This window comes from Amblyomma maculatum, chromosome 2, assembly GCF_055883805.1.
Source record: "Amblyomma maculatum isolate TAMU_Amacu chromosome 2, ASM5588380v1, whole genome shotgun sequence".
Classification (NCBI taxonomy): domain Eukaryota; kingdom Metazoa; phylum Arthropoda; class Arachnida; order Ixodida; family Ixodidae; genus Amblyomma; species Amblyomma maculatum.
The window spans coordinates 26,390,615-26,413,994 of NC_139345.1; the positions used below are offsets into that span (position 1 = coordinate 26,390,615).

The 23,380-nt window shown below is 47.5% G+C and overlaps 2 protein-coding genes across 2 annotated transcripts; both read left to right on the forward strand.

Moving 5' to 3' along the window:
• Window positions 1-15,729: 15,729 nt before the first annotated feature.
• On the forward strand, window positions 15,730-17,455 carry LOC146198186 (uncharacterized). Its single transcript, XM_084591860.1, has one exon. It carries the CDS (start codon window positions 15,785-15,787, stop codon window positions 17,453-17,455), a length of 1,671 nt encoding a protein of 556 aa, XP_084447986.1. The 5' UTR covers window positions 15,730-15,784.
• Window positions 17,456-18,627: 1,172 nt separating this feature from the next.
• On the forward strand, window positions 18,628-21,033 carry LOC146198187 (uncharacterized). Its single transcript, XM_084592572.1, has one exon. The coding sequence runs from the start codon at window positions 18,987-18,989 to the stop codon at window positions 20,961-20,963; it is 1,977 nt and encodes a 658-aa protein (XP_084448698.1). The 5' UTR covers window positions 18,628-18,986; the 3' UTR covers window positions 20,964-21,033.
• The last annotated feature ends 2,347 nt before the right edge of the window (window positions 21,034-23,380 follow it).

The following is a 23,380-nucleotide window of genomic DNA, read 5'->3' on the forward strand; positions in this document are numbered from 1 at the left end:
CACAGTTCCCTTCCTGACCATACACTTGATTTGATATTATATTGTTAAGGAAATATAATAATAATAATAATAATAATAATAATAATAATAATAATAATAATAATAATAATAATAATAATAATAATAATAATAATAATAATAATAATAATAATAATAATAATAATAATAATAATAATAATAATAATAATAATAATAACATAACAATATAATAATAAAAGTGCAAATAATAATAATAATAACAATATCATAATAAAGGTGTAAAGTCAACAAATGTGCAGCCCGGCTGCAGTGATAATTCATTCATTGACTTCAGTTCTGACTCTCATATTGAAAAAAATCATAAATTACCATGAAGGACTGAAATTAAGTAAAACGGCGAGTTGAGCGAGTTGGTACATAATAAAACAAATACAGCGCTACAACGGAGACAAGAGAGAAGACGGGACTAGCGCCCTGAAAAACCCTGAAGGACATTTCACGGATATTGGCGCTGAGTCTTTCCTGTTCACTGACGCCCCTTCGAAAAACTTCCCCCAATCAAATTAGCCGCAAATGGTTCAGCTGTACCACCTATACTATGCGCCGTCATAGAATGCCAACTGCTGTGTTTTCAGATGCACATACTGGTATCATTCATTGCAAGTCGTGGCTGCATAAGACACGGTTGTCATGTTCTTGCTCAACGCGACGGAAGCAGCCGTTCAGCAACCTTACGCAAGATGTGTGCGCCGAAGCTACCTCGAGTGAACGTTTGAGCAGCTCCCTTCGAGCAAAGCAGGGTAGCGGGGTTGGCCCGCAGTGCCCCGGAGAATAGCGGCAATAGGTGGCAACTGTCACTCCTGCACGGGTTGTTACATACCTCGCATCCTTGGGAACAGTAGTCGAGCGCCGTAACCACTGCGCCATCCCGGCAGGGTAGTATCGAAAAAATTAATGCGATATTAAATATAGTTACGGCTAAAACTGAGCTCTGCGGTACTACCGCGATTAGAAATAAAGTACTCTGTTAGAGTGCCATTAATGCGGATAGCAAACATTCGATGTGAGAGAAGCGCATGAAAATATCTACAAAGCAGCAAGGACATTCCAAGTGGTGACATAGTAATGAGAATTACTGTGTGGGGAATATGTCGCAGGCCTTCGTGATATCTGTTTCTAAGACTGCGCGGACGAGATGCATTTGAGGTGAACAACGTACTACGTCATTGGCAAAAAAGATGAAGACGATCTACAGATACGTATCCATGGCCGGAAGCCAATTGACGAAAACGAATATTTCTGATGGTGGTCGAGCCACCAGGAAGGTTTACTTGGAAGCAATGTTTCATACATAGCTCACAAATAATTTGGGTGGCAGAAATCGGGCTCAGAGCACCAAGAGTTGTAGGTGAAGTGCCGGACTTTGCTATCGCAACTAACAATGGATGCTTTGACGGCATTTCATTGTACTTCCAGTCCATACAAAAATAGTCTATTTCCTTCAACGGGAAACTTTATGATAAGCTACTTCTATCAATGAACTCTTATAGTCAGTCACAAATTGCCATTGGAATACCTATAGGGGGCTATAAAACCATATACGGATGTGGCCATAGCTTCTGAAACATACCAAATCTCTTTAGCTAGCTATAGCAAACAGTAGAGATGGGAATGACTATAAAGCTACAGCCGGCAAGCCATAAAACTAGTTTTATCAAGATACAAAAAACTGCATGTGTCCATGGACCAGTAGTAATACATTGACATTTAGATTTCTATAAAAATGTAAATGCCTCTAAAGCTACAGATTGCAAGTCATATAAGCTGTTTTAGCTGGCTATAGAAAAGTGCATGTTCTGAAAGCTATAGACCAGCAGTAATGTAGTCATCTTTGGCTCTCTATAGAAATGTAAGTGACGCTAAAGCTCAGACTGCAAGCCATGTAAAATGTTTTACCTGGCTCTATAGAAACGTGTATGCTCTGAACCTATATACTATATAATGATGCAGTTATATTTAGCTGCCTGTAGAAATATAAATGCCTCTAAAGCTACAGACTTCAAATGAAATAAACGCTTTTAGCTGACTATATATAATACTGTGTGTAAGAAAAGCTATAGACCAGCACTCATACACCCTTCTTTAGCAGCTATATATAATGTCAGGAATTCATATACATATGAGGGTGCATATATAGTCGGTTCGAATCCCTCGCGCGACTTAGCCTCCAACTTGTCTAGGAGTTACATGGTATATTCAAAGAGAAATCGTATGACGCCACCCAGAACGATGTTTAACGAACGGTTGCTTCACAATTTTGATATGAATTTCGAGAATAGATACGCGTTTACATAAGCACAGACATACATTTGAAGGTACGAATACAGTAGGTTCGAACCCCTCTTGCGAGCTGCCTCGAATTTGACTAGCAGATATATGCTGTTTGGTACGGTAAATTGTATGACATCAACCACAATGAAGTACGACGAATGGCTTGCGTTACAGTCTTGGTAAGATTCATGGGACCACTGTGTGCCCGCATGGAATCCGTCTGCGGTGGCCGATTTTGAGTTATTTAGGCATTGAATTAAAAATAAACATCCAAAGAGGTATAGCATGGGTGTATAGATCCCAAGCTATACAACTGTCTTAAAAGGTTTATAGCTGGTGATAGAAAATGCTAAAGACTGCAGTGACATCATCATCATCAGCCTGACTATATCCACTGCAGGGCGAAGGCCTCTCCCATATTTCTCCAATTAACCCGGTTCTGTGCTAGCTGCATCCACTTGACCCCTGCGAACTTCTTAACCTCATCCGCCCACCTAAGTTTCTGCCGCCCCCTGCTACGCTTTCCTTCCCTTGGAATCCAGTTTGTTACCCTAAGCGACCATCGGTTATCCTCTCTTCGCACTACATGTCCTGCCCATGCCCATTTCGTCTTCTTAATTTTCACTAGAATGTCGGTAACTTGAGTTATTTCTCTGACCCACCCTGCACGCTTCCTATCTCTTAATGTTACCCCTACCATTTTTCGTTTCATAGCCCTCTGAGTTGTCCTCAACTTAAGTAGAACCCTCTTGGTTAGCTTCCACGTTCCAGCCCCATATGTGAGTACAGGTAGTAACCGCAGATCCGGATCATGAAAAGGAAATAACAAGAAGAATAAGATTGGGATGGAGCGCATTTGGCAAGCACTCGCAGATTATGACTAGCAGCTTAACGGTATCGCTTAAGAGGAAAGTATACAACAGTTGCAGTGACATAGGCAAACTTAAGTTCACAGGAAAGATTAAATACATCTATAGCACTGACTATAGCAAAACCTAAATAATGCCATAGGAATGGCTATAGCTATTTGGGACAAATGCTTATAACCTACTATACGAATTATTTTCTATAGCTCACCATAAGAACAAATTTAAAACTGACCACAGAAAATGCTAAAGACTGCAATACATGAGACACTAGAAGTTCATGGAACAAGTTAAAGACTTCTATAGCATGGACTATAGTAAATGCTAAAGACTGCCATAGAAACAGCTATAGCTGTTTGTGCCAGATATCTATAGCCAGCAATACAAATAATTTTATATAGCTCACCATGAGAACAAGTTCATACCTGACAACAGATAATGCTAAAGACTACAACAGTACATAGGCAACCATAATTCCATAGAATAGGTTAAAGACTTCTATAGCACAAACTATAGCAAAACCTAAAGACTTCTTAGGAACGGCTATATATAGTCGACCATACAAATGAATTTCTATAGCTGACCATAGAGAATTTTTGTATTGGAGGAAAATTTAAGAAGTAGCCATCCATATTGCGGAATAGGGCATCATGGACGGGTGCAGTGTTATGGCGGACATCTTGAATGGCAGCGGTAAGCTCAGCCACGGTTAAAGGGCATGTAATCTTATCTTCTGCCTGATGTTTGATATGACTGAGTAGAACTGGTGCAGATGTGCCGTTATAATTGGGGAAGAGCTGAAGTGCTGCTTACGTAGCAAAGTCATCTGGTTAAAGACGATGAGCAATGTGAATGCTTTCAGCGTAGTCTTGAACGGAGGGCTTGCATTCCATAGAAAAAAAAAATGTATATAGGCCGTAGAAGAACGGAGGTTTGGGTTAGTTGGTGACCATCCATGTTTAAGCAATGGCGCAAAAGGACAGATACGAGTGGAAGAAGGTTCACAACGACGGCGCTGAACTTACCACCTTCCTACCTCGTTCCACTCGTCTCTGTCCTTTTGTGCTGTTGCTTAAACATCAATATATAGGCCATACGGTGGCAGTTCCTTATATGAGTACTAAGGTGAGAACACCACTCTGTCTAACGCTTGCGTAGAAAGTGCTTAGAATACCGGCGGGCTTTAGCGGGAAGTTCCATTTGCGCATTCTTATCGGACGGATGCTGACTGATGCATACGTCCAGTTACTTGCGTCTTGTCCAGAGATTAAGGAGGTGGAGGTCAGGGTCGGGTTGGTCTTCGCTGGTGACTGAAGAAGCAGTGTGCTAATTTGGAACGAGCATATAGGCAGAAAGGGTAGGTAAAAAGTTATTGACGACCATCCATGCGAAGACTGTCCCAAGAAGTGACTTAAATTTTGAGGCGAATTTTACAAAACGTACTTAAGGCAAATCAGTTAGCATGGAGGAGTGATCACTGCCCTAGGTATCTGGTTCGCAAGAGTAACAGGACCAAGCCACCACGTTAGGTTCGGAGTCGATCGAGGAGCACACGGGCGGTTATAATTAGAAGAATTGTTGAAGGAATGAGTATTTCGATGATGGCATCTTCGAAGGGGTATGATCATGTTGGAATGGCATTTAATTTTTCCACGATCGGTTCAGTGCTGTCATCATAGATAGGCAGAACTTAACTGGGCAGGAGTGGCACAGGTGTGGGCACAGTGGTAGGCAAAATGGGAAGCAATAATAGTTCGTCCCATGGAAGTGAAGACGCGACTTGAGTAGCGATGGAACACCAGGTGAAAAAGGGACGTGCTGAGAAGATATCATTGAGGTAGAACACAGGTTAAGCTGTAGAGGCGTTGATTCCAGTATGTTATCGTTCCATGTAATTATTATTGTGCATGTCCGTCAACCAGACAGAGATATAGGTCTACGCGCCTCACGAAGTGAACGTCGACGTTTTGGAGACAGCGTTGGAAGGGTCATTGTAAGGATCTCTATCAGGCGGCGTGAAGTTGGTTTGATTTGGTTTGCGGGGTTTAACGTCCCAAAGCAATTCAGGCTATGAGAGACGCCGTAGTGTAGGACTCCGGAAATTTCGACCAGGACATTCCCACCGGTAAAGACAGAGCCACAGCCCAATTTCTTCTTTGTCGTCTTCCAGACATAAAATTTGGATCTGCTTTAAAGAAGCCATACTAACGCGCCCACGTGACCATAAGATGGGCGCTTCTGGCACGGGACCTAAGACTCGGAAAATATATAGATTTACAAATTCACCCTCCCATCTCAAATGAGCTACCCATGTTAGTAGCTCCTCCCCACTCTATCATGTGTTGACCTGACGTCACACAATCCGTCGACCCAAGAATGTCCGGCTATATGTCATGTGCTATACTATACCATCTGCCAGAGGCATATATATGCTCATAATGTTTCGCTCACAACGCCGATGTCGACACCGGATTTTCTGGAGAACGGGGCCTTTGACACAGTCACGTGAAGACGGGGATAGTGCACGAAAAACTCGTAGAGAGAGTTTCGGGGATAATATATTAGTAACGAATCGCTTCCAAGTTGCTGCAGCTGCATTACTTAGTAATTTTTAAAATCTATGAAGAGTGGACTTTCACATAATGCGGTAGCTTAGTTCAGTTTAGTTTGTTTAACGTCCCACAATGACTCAGGCTATGAGAGACGCCGTAGTGGAGGATTCCGGAAATTTCGACCACCTGGGATTCTTTAACGTGCACTGACATTGAATTGCACTGACACGGACACCTAGCTTTCCGACTCCATCGGAAAGCGGCCGCTGCGGCCGGTATTTGATCCCGCATTCTTGGGCACAGTAGTCGAGCGTCCTAACCACAGCGCCACCGTGGCGGGGCTGTGGTAGCTTAGGACTGTACGCTAATGAGTATATGTGAGCTTGGTGTTTGAGTAACAAAGTACTCGAACAAGGATCCTGGACAGGAGCCGCAGACGAGAGCCATTAGACGGCCGCGTCATGACCTAAAAGGAGAGGAGGAGCTTTGAGGCGCACGCTCCTCGATTGTGCACCGCAGTCTAGGCGCAAAATGCCACCTGCAAGCCAATGCCACCTGGCGCAACATGTAGGTTCCCTGCACTTTTAGCAGAGCTAAACGCCACCTGCCATATATAGCAGGTGGCACTTTGGAGAGGTGGAAATCTCTTTCCCACAATTAGAGGGAGGAAAGATGGTGATAGGCAACGGGTTGCTTATTGGCTTGGGCTGTGTGGTGCGGTGAGGGTGAAGGATTACGCAGTCGGAATGAGACTACTACGGGAAGAACCTGGAGGGCAGCTACCACGGAAGAAGGTTATACGAGGGCTGAAGAATGCGCTGACAGAGGAGCCAAAAGATGACAACCGTGAATTCTGAAAAGTATGGTAAGAGCGTAGGAATGCGCCCCACAGAAAGGAAGGAATGAAAGGTAGAGCGGGATGGGGCTCCTGAAGAATGAGGATGGCAGCGGCGCTATAGAGTCAAATGTGTAGATGTTAGGGGGAAAGTTGGGGACATGGTTGGGGACGAGGGTACGGAGGTGAGCGAAACGCCCCGAGCATGCCTTCGGAATGCGGGACTGGCAGGTCACATGTTTTGCGGGCATGAAGGTACTATATATACACCAGAGTTGGCAGCCGCCATATCCGATGGCCATATTGGAATCGAACCAGGGATCTTTGGGTCCTGAGCAAGACATGCAACGTAAGACATACAGGAACGTTCGGACGGCTTGGTTACTGTGGGACTTTATAGAAGAGTGGTCTTTCACATAAAGTAGCTTACAAATGTACGCCATATATGTGTGATGAGTACCAGTGACAGATAGCAAAAGCATAATTAAAGATAGTGTATCGCGAGTAGCAAAGTGATTGTACGCAAACGGGGGGATCCTTAATGAATGCCGCAGACAGCAACCATTAACATGGTCGCGTCATACCTAGCTAGCTTTTTCAGTGGTGAAATGTGTTCTCGCAAAAGCGCAGCATGCCGGTCGATGCGAGGTAGACTAGGCAGGATGGAGACTGGAAAATGATTGAGTTTCAACTGTGGGAAAATATAAATTTGGCTCTAGGTGCAAATATATAGGGCGAATCCCTCTCAAATGCTTTGTCTCAGCATATCACAAGCCTAAAATAAGTGAACAACTGCGCTCAAATAGCGCGTTACAAAGAATCGCAATCGTTGGCCAGATTTTTTTTTTTCTTTTATTCCATCCAGTTCATTGCAATGTACTGGGTGGAAAAAAGTTTCGAAGACATGGATGCTTGTTGTCCTTCCAGCACTGTAGCCATGGCTACAGTGCTGGAAGGACAACAAGCAGTCATGTCTTCAAAATATTTTTCTTGCTTTCAAACCAACTGCAAGCGAGCTGTTGGAGGAAAGAATGCTGCCGCTCTCGAAGCCCTTTCAGCGCGGATCGGGAAGGGAAGCGAATGCGGATGGCAGCGGACCAAGAGCCGGGCGGCGCCGCCATTTCGTCGGGGCACCATTTTTCCGGGTTTATACACCCGAATTACCCGCGCTTTGACACGCGTGTCCCCCATTCCGGCTAATATATGATCCCCCGCAAGGGGACCGAGCGAGAAGAGCGCGGCCCCCTCGGAGGCCTCCTCCGCCGCCGGTATTTATACGACCACGCGCTGGCGGGGTTTTAAACTTGGCCCGCAGCGCGCGACTATGTGGCGGCGTCCTACCGAGACGCTCGCGACGCGCGCGACCTCCGAAACAAGTCTCGACTCTCCCGAGAGAGCGAAACACATGGCTCGAATGCACAGCGAAAAGCCGATTCGCTTTACAATAATTCGGGACGTCACTCGGCTCTCTCTTCGTAGATACCAGCGAAGTCGATACCAAATAGGCGCGAAATAGAGTTGTTGGGGCGTCGTTGATAAAAAAGCGGTGAGCTTTGCTATCAGTTGGGATTATAACTGGCCTGTACAGTAAGCCAGACACGTACTAGTCTTAATAATAATTGCCAATAACTGCAGATGCGTGCTCTCTGCTCCGGGTGCAACACTTCCGGACATCGGTCATAGAGATATATCTGTACCGCTTCACAGACATTCTGTTCGCTCTTACGATTTGCTCATGCGTGATCGGCCAGCCTCTAGCATCCGTCGAAGTACATCTGTCGTCGATTTGCTTTATGCCTCTGCTCAGGAGGTCAAGACAACACACGCGATGATATCCAAATAATGTTTGCCCTGAAAGGGAACCGCCTGAGAAGAAAGTCTTGGGCAAACAGCAGACAGACCTCTTGTGCCAAAGTCTGAAGGCGAGCGTCATGCTGTGTGCCCCCATCGAGTTGTCGCTCGGCTACAGCTGAAGAAAATTTATTTCATGAAAACTATACTTTTACGCACCCCTGCACCACCGCCCTTTGAACGAGCGAGCTCGCGCCGCTTGCGAAGTGCGTCTTTCAAACGGACTATTCGGCCAACGGTGTAAAGTATGTGCGCAGATGTAATCTTCAGCTGCTTATGCACCCTGCGCGAGATGGTCGTAGCTAACACATAGTGTAATAATTGAATGTTAAGTCGCTGGTTGCCGACAAGGCGAGCAGGAACTTTTGAAGCGAAATGTCTGACGTCACCAACCATGTGTTTGAAGAAATGTACACGTGGTGATTAGTTCGAATCAGCGAAGGAACACAGGGCGCTCTTCAATTCCAGTCAAAAACTTGGGTGCATTGGGAAGCAACTCGCCTGTCAGCGCAAATATATGCAATTTCTTTTTGGAATGTCTCTGTCTGAAGAATAGAAAAAGCATTGCTACTCTCACGATTGCGATAACGACAGCAAGTAGTTAAGGATGCCTCTTTCATCTGCAATTAGCTCTCTGTGGCATTTCCTCTGTGGGTGGTGGTGCCTATATCAGTATAGTCAGCAGTGAATTGCGGTAATAAACAAACCACCCAGCCGTCGAAGTTATATTATGCTAGGCTGCTTACCTTTCGATAAAGCGGACGTCAAAATAAACCCCAACTTTCCACACTTCTGTGTATTTTTCCGCATAATAATTTCCTTGCGCACATGAAGTGCGACACAATATTAGCAGTTGAACTGGTTTCTTGCCCAAACGATGAATGATGCTTGACCATAGTCGGACACAACTCAAGTCTGCAGCAACCGCCGCACACAATTCTTCCGTGACAAAAAGTAGTCTACTGTTAAGATTTTTCTGGTTACGAAAAAAAAAAAAAAAAGTAACCATCGAACCAAATTATAAGCTCAAGAATTTTGATGCTTCTAGGTTGTTTTGTGTAGTCAAATATCAACAACTGGTTCTGTTTTCTGTTCAGTGGAGTAATACACACGTGGCGTAGCTAGCAACTGCTATTTTTTTTTTATTTGTAGCCAGCTATAGCTACCCGTAGACCACCCTGTCATATGAATCGTATTCATCAGGAGCTGGCACCAGAGCTACATTCTTCAGTGTGAGGATGCAGTATATACGCTCTAGCATGCCGTATCCGGCGTGCATATCTTTACCATCATCTCGAACGGAACGACGGCGCACAGCCTCTCATACCAAGAGGCTTATCTAGCGCAGAACAGCCAGGAAGATTGTGTTTGAGCACGTCCGGCAAACAAGGCGGACCCCTGAACTCTTGGAGAGGCCGGCTCCAGCTCTCCCTATTTTTCTCCCCCTCCCTTTGGGTGCAGCCCGCCTTTCCGGCTTGGGACAGCGTCACAGGACATTTCCTTGCAACTAACTCTAGCCTTCCGACAATGTGAAGGGAACGTACGGGCTTTCAGTCGGAAAACAACAAAGCCATCCATGGATAGTTGCGTGCAGTCACGAAGAAACTGTCAACAGCGGACATGAGGCTCTACCGTGCACTGTGCGAACGCATCCCTATTACGCAATTCCGAGATGAGTGTATAGCACACGCGCTTCAACCTGGCAAAATCGTTTCTTAAGCTTTCATATAAAAGTGGTTCGTGGTGCTGTGCTGTGCTAAGTCACCTTTAGCTAAAACGATGGCCAAGCATCATCGACTTATGACGGACGCAAGATGCGAAGTTTAAAGTCCAAAGGCTGGACCTACGCTATGGAGGACATCAGAATAATTTCAGTTACTTCTATTTCTTTTGCTATGAACTGACATACTCCAGAATATTGCTGTTTTTACGCATCACATACATCAAAATACTGAAACTCTGAATAGGATTCGATCCCACTTCTGGCAATTTTAAGTATCTGATCGTAACAGCCACTGGATAGGGGCGGAAGGTGGAGTAGATGAATCAATGCGAAGGGAATTGGGGCATGTTGAGTCCTCGTTATTGTTTCTGACCCCGCCCATGAACCAACAGTTTTCGCTCTACGCACAGAACTAAATTTGAGGTATGGCTCTATGGACCTCTTTTGACGAAGCCACGCTCGCGGGAACAATCGCTCTCAATGGCCATCCCTTCGCTGCGTGCACCCGCATGTTCTCCTGCTGGCCTCCGTCAAGTGGAGCCTGGGCCAAACTCAATCCGCCAAAGCGTACGACAACGTCGTGCAAACATAGTTTGACCTCGACGTCGCAAACCGTTGCTCCCTAATCAGCGGCCATCGCCGCATACACGGAGCCCCGGTCGGAGAAACGCCATCGACTGATCTCGGGTGTGCCAGCCGCAGCATGCGCGGGGCGTTAACCTTTTCGAAAGTGACCCCTTTGGCTGACCTTTGCGAAAAAGGGCTCGGCGACGTTTTTGTTTACCTCCGGATTTGCTCAAGTTCGTCGACCCGCACCTCCTTGTGCTCGAGGCCGACGTAAGCTGAAAACGAGGCTGGGCAAAGAACCGTTAGTTATACGCTGACAGCGGTTAAAGCTCACCACGAGATAGAGCTGCATGACCCCCCCTCCCCTTTCTTCAGAGGCTATCTCGACCACTCTCTCTTCAGGCGTCCGTTGGCACGATGCTTTTACTACGGCGCACGTGCCCTCGGCGTGGCTCTGTAAAAGTGGTAGGACTGCTCCCCGCATTCGCTTCATTTTATCTGACTTGGTAAAAATCAAATTGCTATAGGTCCCGCCGCCAGTCTGTAAAAGGGGCACACGGCCTGGAAACAATGTGTAGAGCCCGGGGTGCTCTGCTTCTGAGTCGTGTAGTGGCGCTCATTTTGCATTAGTGGAAGTCCTTCCTATTGGAGAGGGTAGAACAAAAAATCTTACCGTCAAGGGATTCGGAACTCTGGCAGTGCATTGAAAGCCGCACGAAGTGACTCAGAATCCCTTGGGCTCTACACTTTTGACAAAGACTGTACATAACTGACGCAAAGGCTGTGTCAAACGATTCGAATGTCGCACCGCGGCGCAGCTTTATGTCAGCTAGTTTGAGACAGAAATGTGCGTCACTCTCATCACAGAGCTACTGCGACTGGCTTGGTCGCATTGGTCGCATTGCCACACAGTCGGTACGATCGCTGCGAAAACGGTCACTGAGATTCCGTGAGCCTCAAGAAATGAAGGACCGGAAACAGCCGAAATTGCTGGAATAAAACTTGAATGTCTGGAGCCGAGTGTCCACTTGTCCGTCTGCCTGGCCGTTCACTTGATGGAATACTGCGCGATTGTTGCTTTGATCAAAACCCTCTTTTTCGCGAGAAGGTAAAGCTCCTCATGGAGCACGAGCGCAAATGCTGTAGAGATCTCAATTTCGAGTTATCTATATCGAGATCGCGTGCCGAAGCACTGAACGCAATACTGCTTGCGGTTGCGTAAAACGAGAGTAAGAACTTCAGAACATTATTTTCTGATTGATGCAAAAACAGAAAACGAAAAAGAACGAAGAAAAACAAAAAGAGGGTGCCAGATAAAGCATTACTTGAGGTGTGTCTCTTGCGTAGAAGGAGTTGTGTATGGAGTGCATTTCACATGCGGAAATACCTACATGTCAAACGGAAAGGTGCCTCCTGCGTGACCACAACACTTCTTTGAAAGGGGCTCCGTCCTCAAATCTTGCTCTGTATTACAGGAACTCTTCTGAAAAACCATATTTTTAATGAAACTAGAATTTTGTACAAATGCAAAGGTAAACTAACAAGAGAAATCAGTGAAGTGTTTCATATTCACAAGCACCCCTTCAGTTCATAACTTGTATCTGGATTCCAACGACTGTATGACGTCTGGTGTTGCACATGCGCTCCTGGTTGTGAAAAAAGTATATTTTACATGTTTCTTTCTGATAAACTTCAGTTGATAGTCGGCGCCAGGGTTGTCTTCCTCCTTTGTCCCTCTTCTATGCGCTGTTATTCCTTTCGTCATTATGATGACTACGGCACGATCAGACGGGGACGAAAGAAAGCGCCCGTACGTCTTCCCTTTTCTCTCGTGCCCGTGTGTTCGGGCCGCAAACTAATATCGAAGGCTCCGACTACTCCAGTGCTATGCTTCATCTCACAAGGTGTTTGCAGCACTGCGAAAGGCAGAGGCACCCCAGTCCAATCAGGATCACGCGCACTACAATAGACAATTGTGCTCCTACGCGCCTCTCGCCCCCCAAATTGGCGGGGGTGACAGGAGCACAATTCTCTATTATACTACGCAGGGGCGAGAGGCACTTAGGAGCACAATTGCAAGGGCTCCTCTATCTTTCGCAGTGCTGCATATATCTTGTGAGACGAATTATATATCGTTAGCGTAGCACGTAGTCGAGTGCTTTAGCCGCGGAATAAGGAATTTATCTGGGGATGTAAACATATAATCTAACATTTCGAAATCTCCTAAGCTGCTAATTTCTAAAGAGAAAGCCAAGTTAATGTTTCGCCAGTATGTAAGTCGACGGACGATCAGTCAGTCAGTGGCTATCAAGAACTTGTGCATGAGCAGATGTACGAGCGAGCCGAGTAACCTTGATAGAAGACAGCAACCAAGAGGTCGAGCTATGAGATTTGTGGTCTTGTAATCGCCCATAAAGGAGCGATGAAGAAACGCAGACATGGCGGCTACGCGATAGGAACCGGACACCGCGGGACACGCTATCATCAGACGAGACTCTTATAATACTTCCTCCCTTCCTCTCCGCCGACTTGCATACGAAACGAGCTGCACCGCTGAGATATCTAATGTGACGCTTCGGCATTTCTCCGTGCCTTCTTGGATGTCCACATCCGGGCACCCTTCCACATGACGCCATCGCATCTTTCTCATGGGGTGTAATTCAAGGCGGCCACGACGTAGGCAGATTTCAATCTGATTCGGCTGCGGTGCCTCACGGAGTGGCTGCGCAGCCGAGCGCTATTTATTATATGCATACGTGTCCTTAGAACGCCTCCTCCGGGACGGCAGCGACCAAAAGAGGCCCTTCGACTTCTGGTTATTGATTTTAGCAATTTCGGAAAACTCCGTGAAACATGAGTAACACTGGGACGTTTTCACGATGAGCTATCACTGACTGCCGAATTTTGTAGTAAAATTTCATCTGCAACAGACAAGATGAACTGAATTCAAAGAAAAAAAATGTTCCTCAAACTGCAAAACTAAGCGAAGGTCGGCTTTCCTGAGCCTTCGAAGAAGGCCGGAATGATAAAAGAAAAAAGCAACAAAGAGGCACGACATAAGTGTGCAGGAAATAATGCCTACGCTTAATTTTTTCCCTAGGGGGACCATATCGATTACGGGAATATGGTAATTGCGGGGCGACAATGCTGCGATGATTAAGCGAGGGGTGCAGCAATTATGCACGTTCGCGTCCCGCTATTCTATTCCTCCTATTCCTCCTATTCCTTCTATTCCTCCAACTGATACAGGGTCCTCCTATTCTGAAACTTGCTCTCATAGCAGTTCCAGGGTGATCCAGAACGGCTTCTCCCACCATGGTCAAACACCGTTTCTGGCCAAGACTTGTGCGGCAGCTTTCAGCCTTCTCCCGTGTATGTGACAAGAATATGAACATAAGGCGTAAGTACGGCCGCCTTCACTACAGCCCAGCTGTGCTGGTTTTTGCTAGTATGTGTTCTCACGCTGTGCACTATGCATAGTTTTCTATATTCTAATGTCGCTTAGTTCCTCATTTTTTTTTTTCCTTCCGGTTCTTTTTAACGTTTAAATCGCCAAGTACGAAAACCGACGATTTTCGGTAGACAGCGAGCTAGGCTTTACCTTCAAGTAAAGCCTAGCAAGTAAAAAAATGCCCGCAAACTTTATATCTCACCGAGGTTTTCTTTTGAGGGAGATGGAGACATCAAAATTTATATTCCGTTTTTTTTTTTTTTTTTTTTTTTTTGTTACTATAACACGTACTCTATTACAGACGATAGCCTATATTTGGCACCTAAAATAGTGTGCCTGTCTACAGTCTACAAGCGGATACATAGTGCAAATGAGGTGAGTATCCAAGAGAAGGACGGGGAGGGGGTGGAATCCAGCTACACACGGTTCTCATTGTCTTCTTGTTGAAAAATTTCTATCCAGCACTACCCCCTTCCCTTTCTGCTTAAAAGCAAAATACATAACGTCCCGTCCTCCTCCAAACAAAAATTTCTGGCTATGTTCTGGATGTAAGTATTAATTTTGAGCATGCAATTACTTAACAGGGTAAGGGTCCGGGCTAATGGGTACGCATTATGCTTCATACCGCACATGTGAGATTAGACAACATGCTTTGCAAACAAAAAGTAAAAACTTAAGAACTTCAAAACACGTTTCACCTGTACCCTCAATGCCCCAAATCTAAGAATGCAATTTTTTTTTTTTTTTGACAACGACTTTAACGGACTGCTGACACAGCTTGGCAGGTCCAGCTTTATCGATTGCTGTGGCCTCGATAATCTCCCTGGTTAATCCATCTGCATTTCTGCCGATCACCTGGCGCTCTTCAAAACAATGTTTTGAAACAAGGTTTTCAAAACACCGGCCTGACTGCCCTTGCCGCACGAAAGCAGTATCTTGCAGATTATTTCACACCTTCACTCCCACTTTTGTGCGGCTTTTATTAAGGGAGCTTTGCCACATAGTAGGGAAAAAGCAGTGAAAAGGCTTCGCCTTCTATTTATACAAAATAAATGTGTGAAAGAAGATGTCAAAGCCATCTAAGGACTCATGCTCATTTCCTGGCCTTTGAGCCTCTCTACCGGTGGCTCCTCTTAACGGTCTGTAACGTAAGAAAGCTGCAGACATGGCAGCTTTCGTAGTCGTCGTCTGCCAACTGACAGTCTTTGTTTTTCCGTATCGATGGAGCGCTATCAATCTAGACAAGACAAGCCGCGTCCCAACATCCGTTCCGAATTACACATGCACAACGAACGTGACAACCAAACGGTAGCGCTTAATACAGTCGTGGCAAGGAATTCATGAGCACCGCGGCACCGCCCATCGAGGTCTGGCCAGTAATCGCGGCCTCGTCAGAATCAGCACGAGTTCTCTCCGAGCCCGCAGCGAGAGCAGACGCGTTTTCACCACCTCCCGCGCCCGTCGTTTCGAAGCTCGACCCGCCGCCCCAAGCCCCCCGGCTCGATTCCCGGAAAAGCGTCTGGGCCACCTCGCGCTGCCGGCTCTCCGCCGCCGCTGGCTACGCCGGAGCTGGGCCTGGCAGGCCTAGCAACCGAAGCTCTCGACACCGAGGAGAACATCGGGGCTGCGATGCAGTACCAGGTGCCTGGGGAAACTATCACTCCGGCCGAAGCCCAAAGCGATGACTGGGAAACCGTCATTGCTCTCCGGAACCGCCACCGACCACCGAAAAAAGGCACCGACGCAGCTATTGAAGGTGGTGGGCGAAACGGAACACCACCTACCACACAAAAAGCTCTGTCGTCGCCGCTGCCACGTCGGCGAGGCACTCCATTGCCACGACTGCCGCAAGACGACTTAAAGATTGTTGTGCGCCCGCGAGGAGGATGGAATATCACCACAGCTATCCCGAAATCCATACTTCTAGCGTCCTGCAACGCTGCTAAGATACCCCCCCAAGAAGCCATCCATCAGGACAAAGTGCGGCTGCACCCGATCAACAACACATTCACCATCAGCACGCCAGCAGAAGCACGAGCACGAGCCTACGCCAAGCTCTCGGCCATCAGCATAGGGGGCCAAGAATTCACAGTGACAGCGCACCTTGCGCCGCCTGACGAAGCAGTAAGAGGGGTCATACACATGGCCTACGATGGGGAACCACGCGCAGAACTCCTAGAAGGACTGATCCCCTTCAACCCTCGTGCACCAATTGTTGATGCACGCCCCTTCGGGCGAAAGGGATCAGTCCTAATCACCTTCGCCAAAGGACCAATTCCAGATTCCATCTGCTACTGGGGAGGTGTACATGTGTGCTACCAACACAAACCCAAAGTAGAGGCCTGTTACAACTGCCGAGAAGCCGGCCACCGACGCGACGTGTGCCCCCTAGCAGATAGTGGGCGATGCCACAATTGTGGCGAACAACACACACCATCCGACCCCCCTACTTGCGCGCCCAAGTGTATTGTGTGCGGTGGAAACCATCACACTGGCAATATCTTATGCCAGCACCGATACCTACGACCACGAAGACCCCCGACCCAGTCAACGCAAGGCCACCAGCCCAGGACTGAAAACCATTCCCGCCAGTCAACACGGGACAACAGCCACTCCGAGACGAATTCCCGTTCACCATCCAGTGAAAAAAATCCTAAAGTACAGAAAGGACTAACGTGGGCAGACAGAACCAAAGAAAAGCCAGCCACAATCCATCCAGAGGCCCGCGAATCTGGACAAGAGGAGCTCCGGGCCCTGAGGGCGGAGGTAAGTCGACTAACAGCTCTACTACATAACAGCCCCACCATTCCCGCTCCACAACACCTAACCCCTGCCCCAGTGCCACCCCCACCCCCGCCGCATGCCGCAATGGAGACGAATCAAAGCCCAGTAGAAGATAAACCTAAAGAAACCAGCTCCAGCCCCCCAGCAAAAAAGCAACGAATTACCCCCAACCCAAAAACGCAAACCGATTCCGCCCCTGCCGAACAACTCGACAAACATATTCATAAACTAGTCGAACAATTCGACAAAAAGCTTCAAACCCTTAACTCTCAATTTGAGAGCCAATATCAAACTTTGTCAGCAAAGTTTGCCGAATATGCCGCTGCCTTAGAACGGCGCATGGAAGCCCATATGGAGGCAATGTTTCAGAAACTGGTAGTCATGCAGACCACCGCACTTCATGCAGCTCCCCTACCCCCACCTCAGATAGGAGAGGCTGCACGGCCAGCAGACGCCTCTGCTGCTCCCGTTTTAAAACCCCCAACGCTTCAACATGGCGGGGCGGGTCCGACTTGATTCCCTGAACATTCTGACATGGAACTGCCGTGGCTTTCGCGGCAAGCGAGCACCATTTCAGCTTCTTCTTCCTACCTTCCTCCCCACCCCTCAAATTCTTCTCTTACAAGAAGCCGGGACGAAATCCCACATCCCCGGCTACACTCCCATATATTCCGACTCCACAGACGCACCGCGCGCTGCCACATTTATACACCGTAGTCTCACCTATATCACACACCAGGTAGCTGCAGATGCCCCATGCGTAGTTACAGAAATCATACACTCCACCCACTCTCTCCCATCCATCTACGTCGCCAACATATACCATTCACACTCATTACCCATTGCCTCGCTAGAATCCCTCCTAAAGAGTATATATAAATTGGCGGGTAAGCACCCTCTACTCATTGGGGGGGACTTTAACAGTCCCCACACAGACTGGGGCTACATCAAAACCACACACAGAGGCCGCAGATTATGGACCCTTCTTCAAAACCTTAATTTTTCCGTCCACAACAACTTCAACACACCCACGAGAATTGGCAATAGTGTATGTGTCGACACCAGCCCCGACCTCGTATTCAGCCGCTGTTTAACAAATGTGACATGGGACAGAACTCAACATACATTAGGCAGCGACCACTACATCATTCTCGCCTCCATCCCCTTTCAACAAAAGCGCAAAGCCTACACCACACACAAACTCATCAACTGGGACCACTTCAGGGCTACCCGGCAATCACGTGAGTCAGAGCCCATCACTGACATAGAGGCCTGGATGAACTCGCTCACACAGGATCTCCAGACCCACCTCCGATACATTGAGACAAAAGGGGAGATTCCTACCCTTGACAGCCGCCTCGCTCACCTCTGGGAAGCTCACCATAGCCTCTTAGAGCGATGGAAAAGCCAAAAACTGAACAGAACGCTAAAGAAGCGTCTCTCAGCACTTCAAGCACAAATCCAACAGCACTCTGAAGACCTCTGCCGCTCCAATTGGAACCAGATCTGTGACAGCATGTCTGGCAAACTATCCTCCAAAAAAGCCTGGCAACTCCTTCGCCACCTCATAGATTCAACACGAACAAAATCTGCCACGCAACACCATGTTACTCGCCTCATTCATAAAAACATAGATGACACAGATATCCTAATCGACACCCTCAAAATCACATACACGTCGCCGGGCACTCCTACCGCTCTCCCATGTTACAACGGATGCCCGAACCCAACATTAGACGAAGAAATCACGGTGGCAGAAGTCCGAGCGGCACTTCTTGCGCTACGAACAAATTCTGCTCCAGGGGCAGATCAAATCACAAATTCCCTTCTCCGTAACTTGGACGATAATTCTATCGTGCAGATTACGGATTACTTCAACAAATGCTGGAATGAAGGCACTCTGCCCCAATCATGGCGGCATGGCAAAATCGTCTTCATTCCCAAGTCAAACAAACCCCTCACGCTACAGAACCTTCGCCCCATTTCCCTGACATCATGCCTCGGAAAGCTCTTCGAGCATGTTATTCAAAACAGACTTGCCCGCCATATGGCTGACAACGACTTGTATCCGCACAGCATGGTCGGCTTTCGTCCGCACCTGTCGGCTCAGGACGCTATGCTGCAGTTAACGAACGACATTTACAACCCCCTCACACCAGGACACACCAAAGCAGTTCTCGCTTTAGATCTCTCCAAAGCCTTCGATCGCATCCACCACTTAGCGATCGTTAGTGCACTCTCCTCCCTCAATGTTGGAGAACGCACGTACTCATACATCAAGGCCTTCTTATCAGATAGAACAGCTGAAATCCATTTTGGCCCCCTAACCTCAGAGAAATTCACCCTCAAAAGTGTAGGCACCCCACAGGGGTCTGTACTATCGCCTCTACTCTTCAATATCACCCTCATACCCCTTGCTAGCAAATTGAACACCATCCCACACCTACGCCACACACTATATGCTGACGACATAACCATATGGACCACACATGGCAACGACGGAGAAATAGAGGAAGCCCTACAAACAGCAGCTACCACCACCCAAACTCACGCAAGCAGCATAGGGCTATCATGCTCTGCGGAGAAGTCAGAGCTCCTCATCATCCGTCCACGAAACTCTCCGTGTGCCCCGATTTCAGTCACCATTGAAGACCGGCCCGTCCCTGAGGTTCCCAACCTCAGGATACTAGGACTCCACATCCAATCCAATGGGAAAAACACCATCACACTCAAGAAACTCCAGCAGATTACTGGTACCATATCGCACCTCATTAGGAGAGTAACAGTAAGGCACAGGGGAATGAAAGAACGCGATTTATGTCGCCTCATTCAAGCCTTTGTCCTTAGTCGGGTGCTCTACACAACTCCCTACATCTCACTTGCAAAACACGACATCAACGCTTTAAATATACTCATTCGCAAAGCCTATAAGACCGCACTCAAACTACCCTGCAACACGCCTAACGAACGCCTTGCAGCCCTAGGCATACACAATAGCATTGAGGAGCTCATTGAAGCCCACAAACATGCCCAATACATACGACTCACACGCACATCAACGGGTCGCCACATACTCTCTCATCTCGGAGTCAGGATACCCGCAAATGACCCAGACCTCTTCCCTATACCCAAGCATATCCACAAGGAGCTTATTATTAAGCCCCTTCCCCGAAATATGCATCCCCATCTCCACGAACAGCGCCGTATAGCCCGTGCTAAGGCACTCCACCGACAGTACGGCTCCGACTCCGAAGCCGCATGGGTGGATGCAGCATGCACAGGCATAAGCGCCGCGGCTGCAGCAGTAAACTCCTCTCTCTCCCCACTTTTTAAGCTGCCACTTCTACCAAACCTCACCTCTGAAGAAGCCGAAGAAGCTGCAATAGCTGCCGCCATAACGCATACGAAAGCAAATTACATTCTCAGTGACTCCAAAACTGCCATTCAAAATTTTGCGCGAGGCAGAGTCCATAGTCCAGCCTTTGACATTCTAAGCTCGTCTGCTGCGCAAAACCCGTCCCGACAAGTGGAGCTGATTTGGGTGCCGGCACACTCCGGGAACCCTGGCAACGAGGCTGCCAACTTTTTAGCCCGAGGTACCATACACCGGGCACAGGAAGCCTCCGACCTGGGATTCACGAGGGAACGCATGCACACTTTCAGCGAGCTGACCGAGGCCTACAGAGCCACTCGGCAGCTATACCCTCCGCCTCACTCATCCCTAGACAATAGACGTGCCACTATTTGGAGACGTCTCCAAACGCACACCTTCCCATCCCCTCAATCTCTTTCTTACTATCATCCCCTCTATCCTACACCCGCATGCACCCTCTGTCCCGAATTACACGCTAACGCCCTTCACATCTTAACACTCTGCCCGGCGGACCCTCCCCCGCGGGGCCTGGAGCACCTTATCACCTGGGAGGACTGGGAGGCCCTGCTGCGCTCTACGGACCCGGCTGATCAGGAAACTGTCACAAGCCGGGCTACCAGCGTAATGGACCTTCGGGGCATGAACGCTTGAGTACAGTGGGGCCGTGCGGGGGCCCAGGGATCTGCGAGTCCCAAACTCCTTTGCTCAAATAAAGTTTTATCCATCCATCCATCCAGAATCAGCACGGCCGCCTGCCATCCATCTTTGCCGTGGCGCAATATACTCACGCCACGCGTGTATCGCATAAGCAGCACAAGCCAAGACACAGCGCAGGCGGAAACCATTTCGTCTTTGTGGGCGGCAGGAATTGTCGCAGACCCGTTAGCTGACTGTTAAGATCAGCCATGCATGGGGCAAGGAGAAAGGCATCAAACCGCCGCAGGAAATGCGGCGCTGATCGAGCACGAAGTAAGCTTGAGGACACAGGCGGAACAGGCACCCAACCTCCCGTCAACGCCATAGCTTTCCTTTCCGTACGGTATCGGAGAGTTTCTTCCGCTCTTCAATATGCATTACGTGCTTGACACCTTTGTGCCCTCCTTTCAAGCGCTGGTGCGTGTAATTAGAGTTGTGCTCGCACATATTGCTGCATAAGGTGAATATATAATGCAGCGTTTGCAGCCCTGTGTCTGTTGCGTGGTAACGGCTACGTGGCCTTGGTGGCCAAGGCCACGTAGCGAACAGCGGAATTCAGCAGCTAAACGTCTCGAGCCTGTAGCCACCTAAAGGGGATGTTATATATAACTCATAAAAACTCCGCCTCATGCCATCTTGACACTGCATAAAGCATAACACACTTCTCCGCTACTTTGAGCATTACCTTTGCGAAGATTCCAGCGAGAATGAGCGGGCGGTATGTTGGCGGTGTGTATCGATGAGTGCCACCGTCCGAGTGGGACTCGTAAATAGTGCCAGGAGGTCAGAGTATTATTCTAATTTCTAGCTTCATAAGACGGCTGGCTATGTTGAAAAACCTTAATCAGGTTTAATGTTGAAGTTAAAATAATTACAGCATTCCATTAAGCTTCGGGTAAGAGCTTAATAGTGAAAATTCCGCGTCATCAGGCATGCTTGCTACATAGACTTCGTTTAAACGTAGCTTTCACGCACAAGTACTTACATTTAATTGGACAGATGTACTCGCCGGAATGTTCAACTTGTGGCATACCAGAGACTGTGGATTATATACTATTGGTGTGCCCAGCGTATGCGTGCGAAAGAAGTGTGCTAGCCGCTTTCTTGAAGCGTTTGGACGAGAGGCCTCTGCCGGAGGAACTGCTGCTGGGCGCTTGGCAGGACAAGGGGAAGGGTGCCCAGGCAGTGCGTGCTCTTTGCAGTTTTTTGTGCGCCAGCGGACTTGATTCGCGCTGGTAAAGCAAGCTACTGTGCCTGTATATGTTTTCATATGCCTTCTCCCACATCGTCAACCCTCATGATCTTCTCCTCTCCTTCCCCTTCCCCAGTGCAGAGCGCAGGCCAGATTTGAATTATTCCGGCCAACCTCTCTGCCTTTTCCTTTCAATAAATACATCTATCTATCTTAATAGTGAAAGCCTTACCTCCTTCTTTCCTTCTACCTCTATATTGCGTGTGTGATACATTGTTATAATTTCATTTCTTTCTTTTCTTTAGTTTCGTTGCCGACGGCATTGGCATCTCACGACGCCTCTCCTCGACATGCGAGACTGAGCTGACACGTGACTCCACGGGGCTTTCTATAGGTAGTAGGCCTAACTAGCCGAACGGGGAAATCATGTGGACGTCAGAACCTATTGCGACGTCCTGACTGGGAAAATTATGTTGACGTCAGAAGCTATTGCGGCGTCTAGCGGACACATCACGCGCAACGTCGCGGAATGTCACGGACGCGAGATGTTTATCATGAGCCCAGAAAGACTTCCGCTTTAATAATAGCGAAAATATTAGCAAAATCATTGTAATAGCTTTACACACAATGAAAGCAGGAAGGAAACAAATCTCAAAGCAAAAGTGCTATACACAAGACAGGATCTCGAGTGCGAATTTGACGAAATGAGAACAAGAATTTAAACTCCAGATAAGGCAAAATCATTAAGAGATTTCAAATAAAGATGGAAAAGATGTCACAGTCTAGGCTTTTGCAATACTGACATTGAAAGAGTTAAATTCGTGTAGAGTGAGCAAGAAGTAAAAATGCCCCTGTGTTCCGGTTCGGCATAAGGAATCCTTCACTTTTAAGGATGTGACCGTGTCGGGAACAAGCGACACGCTTAATGTATACCTTGCTGCTGCCAGTGCCTGGTCTATTGATTGAATCATTAATTATGTGCATTTGAAACGGTTGTTGGCTCTTTTCTTATGTATATCATAACGAAGCCCCTCATCTTCCCTGCATTTGTTTGCTGATGACTATATAGTTGTATTTTCTAAACTACAGGCTACAAATTAGCAACATTCAGCAATGTGGCAGGGGATGTGTGCCAACTGTAACAATCACAAATGAATCGAAGTGACATTATCAGCACATA

What these genes read in the sequence shown, in the direction of transcription:
- LOC146198187 (XM_084592572.1), top strand. Translation starts at nt 18,987, where the DNA reads ATGGCTGACAACGACTTGTATCCGCACAGCATGGTCGGCTTTCGTCCG.
- LOC146198186 (XM_084591860.1), top strand. Translation starts at nt 15,785, where the DNA reads ATGCAGTACCAGGTGCCTGGGGAAACTATCACTCCGGCCGAAGCCCAA.